The 6,159-nt window shown below is 53.0% G+C and overlaps 1 protein-coding gene across 4 annotated transcripts; it reads right to left on the reverse strand.

Moving 5' to 3' along the window:
* Nucleotides 1-35: 35 nt before the first annotated feature.
* On the reverse strand, nt 36-6,111 carry LOC103477441 (transient receptor potential cation channel subfamily A member 1). Of its 4 annotated transcripts, none has more exons than XM_017308809.1 (19): nt 5,471-6,111; nt 5,312-5,402; nt 5,102-5,241; nt 4,904-4,990; nt 4,681-4,831; nt 4,448-4,609; nt 4,260-4,369; nt 4,074-4,185; nt 3,978-4,006; nt 3,437-3,528; nt 3,226-3,340; nt 2,982-3,152; nt 2,817-2,887; nt 2,579-2,746; nt 1,803-1,921; nt 1,532-1,736; nt 1,166-1,364; nt 1,032-1,090; nt 36-801 (listed from the first exon to the last, which is right to left on the reverse strand). In XM_017308809.1, the coding sequence occupies exons 1-19, from the start codon at nt 5,513-5,515 to the stop codon at nt 522-524; spliced, it is 2,406 nt and encodes an 801-aa protein (XP_017164298.1). In that variant the 5' UTR covers nt 5,516-6,111; the 3' UTR covers nt 36-521. The 4 variants fall into 4 exon arrangements, with proteins under 4 accessions (XP_017164298.1, XP_017164297.1, XP_017164299.1 ...); XM_017308808.1 differs by having other exon boundaries at nt 1,160-1,364; XM_017308810.1 differs by having other exon boundaries at nt 1,160-1,364; nt 4,904-5,031; nt 5,074-6,111.
* Nucleotides 6,112-6,159: the final 48 nt, after the last annotated feature.

The raw sequence follows: 6,159 nt of genomic DNA on the forward strand, positions 1-6,159 counted from the left end.
GCGAACTGGAACCGGACCAGAACCAGCGGACCAGAACCACAGCCTTGCGGACTGGAACCGGACCAGAACCASAGYCTTCCGGACTGGAACCGGACCAGAACCACAGTCTTCTGGACTGGAACCGGACCAGAACCACAGTCCTCTGGACTGGACTTCTCCACCTTCCTGTGATCTCCAGGCGTGTTTCCTGCGGGCAGGTGTGGTGCATCATGGGACATTTAGAAGCTGTTGCGTTCTCAGGTGGTTGCTGAACATATTTCAGGAGAAACAGCAGAGCGAGCTGAAGGCCACTGACGTCATGGTGGCCGTGGCTGAAGCATTACCTCATAAGTCAAACTTCAAAACATGCTTCATTATGTGATATTTTCTTCATTCTGTCTTTATTGGTCATTTGAAATCAAGAACATTTGAGTCAGAAGGTCCACATGGACCTTTGTGGTTCATCAAGAAGTCCATAAATGTCTCCTCAGGTCATAGACTAGATACCAGGTTCAAGCTGGTGTCAAATGATCTTAGTGTCTTCAAACGAAGTCATTCCTGATGGGGAGCAGCTGCTGGACCAGAGATCGAAGCTCCTTCAGCTCTGTCTGAATGGCCTGGAGCTCCTGTTGCAGGTTCTTGGGATCCTGGACCTGCTGGTTCTGTCTCTCTAGGCTCTCCTGGCCCTGGTTGCGATGTTTTTTTGGTCCTTGAAGCTTCTGTTCCTGAGGTGTCTGAGACTCTTGGATGGGGAGGACTTGAAGCTCATGGTTCTCCTGGACCTGAAGCGGTTGGTTCTGCAGGTGTTGTTCTGTTGGGAATCTGCCAGAGAGACTGGAGGTCAGACTTGCTGCTCAGTTTAGCACCAAGTCCTCCAGGAGAAGCGGCGCTAGCGCCGTTATCTCCGAGGAGCGCCCCCCACCTCCTACCCCTGCAGCCCGACACTCATCATCATGCTATTTATTCTGTGCCTCTCTGGCTGTGTTTATGTCTTCTCAGACAAGTGATGAAAGTCCCTCACTGGCCTGTTCTGTGTGTCCTGGCGTTCTCACCTTGAACTGCTGGCTGTCTCCAAGTCCCTCTGAAGGACCAGGAACTGGTCCAGAGTCTCCTGCAGGACAAGCCATCCCATCATGTCCCGGGAAGAGGGGCATGATGTAGGAAATGTACGGATACCCACCCTAACCTGTCCTGTGACGTGTCCAAACTCATGGTGGTAACAGGAGCTCACTGAAAGGTTATCGCAGGCCTCGCCCAGTGGAGAGCAGTGCTTGGAGATGTACTGGTTGTCATAGAAACGATGGAGGCGGGGCATGGAGTCTTCCACCTGCAGGATGACAGCGGCCTGCTGCATCACAGCGTTAGCCTGGGAGTTATCATGCACCCTGAAACCACCAACAAACCAATCAATCAATCAATCAACCAGCGAATKAATGAATCAATCATTTAATAGAAGTCAGACAATAGCTTCTATGGTGTTGGTCTAAATGTCGTTTCAGGTCATTGAGGTTACAGTCCGTAGGTTGAGACCAGTCCAGGTGTGACCTCTGACCTCTGGAAGGTGTCAGATAGTAGTGCAATCAGCAGGTTGATACATAAGATGGAGGACGCTGCCAGGAATGTTCCACACAGTAGAGGAGCCATGATGTTGTCCACAGTTACCATGGCAGCGTACTCGTACTCGTCCACCAGAGTGATCCGGTAGAGGCTGTAGAGTAGACCTGAGACAGACTGCATGCTGGGAACGGAGGGTATTCCTGAGAACACAACACAGTTTCAGCTGAACTCAGACCTTCACAAAGAAGACCCGCTGATGTTCTGACCTCCGAATATGATCCAGAAGCTGCAGGCGTAGGGGATGAAGATCTCAGCATACAGGAACAGGAAGCACATCACATCCCCGACGATGTTCCCCAGCATGACGATGAAGGGCCCCATTAACCTGCAGAGCAGCACGGCTCAGCATCAGCTGTGCTACACAGTAAACATGCTTCTTCTGACAGTCTGGACCAAGCAGAACCAATATGGACGCTGTTCTGGGACAGTCCTGGGGCAATTTGGGTGTCCTGCATGTGATAGACACTGGTCTACCTGATTCAAATGGCTCTTAAAGCTCCTCAGCAAGATCCTCAGAAATCTTGGAAGGATCCACTTCTCTGGACGTTCAGGACACCAGTGGCTAACTGGTTCAGAAGGCAGTGGATAACTAATGGTTCACTCGGTGGTGGCCAACTGGACTAGCTTGTTTTCTTGAACCTTGTGCCTCCATCCACCATGGCTCCAACTGGAGCTGCAGATGCTGGTGGCTTGCTGGAAGACTTCAACATGAGGAAGGAGAACTGTAGAACCGATCCCAGACAGAATGGTTCTGAAGCCGGTCTTCCAGTTGGACCAGAGTTTATCCCCCCTGGTCCTCAGCCTCCCTGATCTGCATGTTCTAGATGAGCCTCTGTTCCAGAACAGCTGATCCAAATGACTGCATGACCATCAGGTGCTGCAGACGCCTGATGGTCACCCAGAGATACAATCCAGGTTTCAGAAGGGAAACACCTGAGACATGGAGGACAGGGAGGAGAAACTCTGGGCTAGAGCTTTGTACCTGAAGGCTCGGACATGCTTCATGAGTCGCAGCCAGAGGAAGATGATGGACATGGAGAAGAGGCGCAGACTGAGAGTGTGCAGGAGGATGGATGGCTGCAACACGTCGGCCAAGTGAGTGCAGAAGGAAGCCGTCAGCAGAGAGTAGACCAGCCAATCAAAGATGTTCCTGAGAGCAGGTAGGAATACCTGAATGAATCCTACTGAGAGAAACCAGGTGTGTGTGTGTGTGTTGGTACCAGCGGTCCCGGCTGTAGTTGCCCCTCATTCTGTGGATCCTCCTAGTCTGATTCAGAAGATACTGTCTCTCCTGAAACAGACGCCACAGAGTCAGGACCGCTCCACTTAGAACAGCTTCTTCCTGTGATCAACCTGCGGATTCCGAGTGACATCACGTCTCCTACCTGAGGCCACATGGGATGTGAGCAGCACAGGTCGTCCTGGAAGCGGCGCTCCATCCACCTCCGTCGCAGGTGGAGCTTCCTCCTCGACAACACGATGTCCTGGATCTCCCTGAACACCTCCTCCAGGGTCAGCAGGAGCGCCAGCACCACCAGCAGAACACGCCACCAGTCCTAGATAGACAGGTGAGACCGCTTGACGCCACACAGGTGAGACTCAGACAGGTGGCAGGCACAGACAGCTCACCTGTGGAAAGGTGTAACGATCAGGTGAGTCTCGGCAGGCAGACATAGAAATGGCGACAGTCGTCCAACAAACATTGAGCAGGAAGTTGAGGACAAGGAGAAGCCACGCCCCCAACCTGCCACAAGCAGAGAGTCATGATGTCACACCCATCAGCCAATGAGAAGAGAGCACTGATCCAGGTAAACCAGTCAGTCTATCGGAAAGAGCTCACCTGCCATACAGTTTCCATTTGATCTCAATGAGCTTGAGAAAGACGGGATTCATGATGAGGTCCAGTTTCCCCTGCAGAACCACAACCTGCAGCTGATGACAACATCGGATGTTATTGAGACCTAGAACCAGATGTAAAACCAGAACCATCCAGAACCATCCAGAACCATCCCTTCTGGATGGCTTCCTCTGAGGATGGGCTGTGCAGGGAAACCCTCCCTCCCTAGTGACCTTCTCCGGATTCTTGTGCAGCACTTTATCAAGTCCAGAAGACTCCAAAGCTTCAGTCTACATTCAATCATTTAGCCTCTGATGGCGCTGAGCTACTGGATAGTAGCCACAGCAGTCCTGAGCCAGGCTGCCATGCACCCTGCTGGGCACTCTATCACCACCAGCTGACGAGGAGGGTGCCCAATGACAAAGGCGGACAAAGAGGGAATCGAACCCGCAAACTGAGGGATGAACTATTACCATCTGGCCACCATTTTGGGTCGAATCCCAGGTTATCTGTAATCTATAATCTCAGAGTCCGGTCTACTTACTGGGGTGGTTGGCTCACTGATTCCTGCACCTGCAACAGAGACGGACTTTAGTCTGATGGCCTGGGTCCCACCTGAAGGAGGGGGAGGCTCTGCTACCTGATGGGTCCCCAGGTGTGCCAGCCTCCTCTGGTTCCAGCAGGTTCAGGTAGAAGTACTCCTGTCTCGTCACTCTGTCCGTCACGTGGAACTGACGGAGCGCCTCCTGAGCCTGAACACAACACAAGTTACCTCAGCAACCCCAGACCAATCGATGCTCTGTGTCAAGGGGCACGCATTAGTTACCACATGACTCATCCGACCAATCAGAGCAGAGATGCACAGCTGTCCGTCAGAGTCCTTGACCCCAGCGTTCGCTCCAAGCTCCAGTAGAACCTGAGCTGCTTCACTGCGCTCTGGAAGAAGAGGAACTGATGATGTCACTCATGATGTCATTAGCTATCTATGATGTCATAATGTGATGTAATGATCACCCATGCTGGCTGCGAGCTGCAGCGGCGTCCGCTGCTTGTAGTCGGTGCAGCCGATGGCGGCGCCGGCGCGCAGCAGCAGCTTGATGGATCGGACTGCGTCGTTCTTGGCGGCATAGTGAAGAGGGGTCTGCTGGTCCAGAAGAGTCCGGGCACTCGGGTCGGCTGACAACAGAACACACAGAGCTGGTACCGGACCTTCAGCACCAGAACCCCCTCTACCTGGATCCGCCGACCTTCCCGGTCCAGCAGGAACTGGACCATGTCCTCATAGTCCAGGGCCGAGGCCACATGCAGCGCTGTGACTCCGAACCGATCCGAGCCCAGCGGATCCGATCCGCGGTCCAAGAAGAACCGCATCACATCTACGCTCCACGCTCTGGACACCTGAGGACACACACCTGGGTTCAGCTGCACAGCTCAGTACCCAGACAGGTAAACCAATCCACCAGGTGTGACCTCATGAAGGACAGTCTGTCCGTATCTGTCTGAGCAGTTTGGGTCGGCGCCGCTTGAGATCACCTCGTCCAGAAACTGGAGGTCCACCTGAACACAGAGACACAAGCGGAACACCTGGTCGGTCTCACCTGGTTGGTCTCACCTGGTCGGTCTCACCTGGTTGGTCTCACCTGGTCGGTCTCACCTGGTTGGTCTCACCTGGTCGGTGTCCTGGTTGCTGGCTGCCAGATGTCTGAAGTGGTCCAGCAGTTTTTTGTCCAGGTGCTGCTGGGGTTTGGCAGTCGTGTCTGTCTCATCTTCATCAGCCAGACCTGTGTACCTGGCCTCCAGGTGAACACCTGGACATGAGGACAGAAACGTCCACCAGCCGGTCCTCAGGCACGACAAGCCCAACTCACCTGACCTCACCTGTCAGCACGTTGCTTCGCTGCTTCCAGCGGCTCCGAGAATACGACCTCCACCGAGACTCGGACCGAGATGCCTCTGGACCCGGCTGGACCTGCAGAGATCAGAACCAGACCAGAACTAGACTGGAACCAGAACCAGAACCAGTCTAGATGGACTAACCTGCTGTTGGACCTGGGCGGTCCGGGTTCTGCCAGTCACCTCCATTCCGCCTGGTGGACCAGTCCAAGTCTCCTCCCGTCCTCCCAGTCGTTCCTCTGCTCGTCTTTGGGCCGAGGACCGCCGGGTCGGCTGGTTCTTATCAACGGCTCAAAGGTTTGGTCTTATCAGAGGGTGGAGGACGGACGCCAGGCGTCTCCGAGACGGAGACACTCAGGCTGAACTGGGAACATCCGGGGAGTTTGGGGTTGGACCGACTGTTCCTGCGTGTGCAGGATCTTTATCAGCATTCGGACATTTCTGAATGATTTTAATCGACTTTTCTGGAAATGTTTGTGGTTAAAGGGATCCACAATTAGCTGTAACAATCCACTTTATTTTGAAAAGATTCATCTTAGATGCAAAAACAATACAGTAATAATACTGCAGGTTATTTAGTTTTTTATCAATTTTAATAAAATATTGTCACAGGAATGTCGCCATGTTTTTCACACTGCAATGCATTCTGGGTAAATAATGTGTAGTCCAACTGCCTGGCTCCTCCAGCCAAAACAGTGATGAGCAACTTCATTAGCCTTAATTTGAACCGGAGCTCATGGAAGAGGAAGAGCAGCACACAGAGGAAGAGGAGGAGCAGCACACAGAGGAAGAGCAGCACACAGAGGAAGAGGAGGAGCAGCACACAGAGGAAG

The sequence above is a fragment of the Poecilia reticulata genome, linkage group LG15 (assembly GCF_000633615.1).
Source record: "Poecilia reticulata strain Guanapo linkage group LG15, Guppy_female_1.0+MT, whole genome shotgun sequence".
Classification (NCBI taxonomy): domain Eukaryota; kingdom Metazoa; phylum Chordata; class Actinopteri; order Cyprinodontiformes; family Poeciliidae; genus Poecilia; species Poecilia reticulata.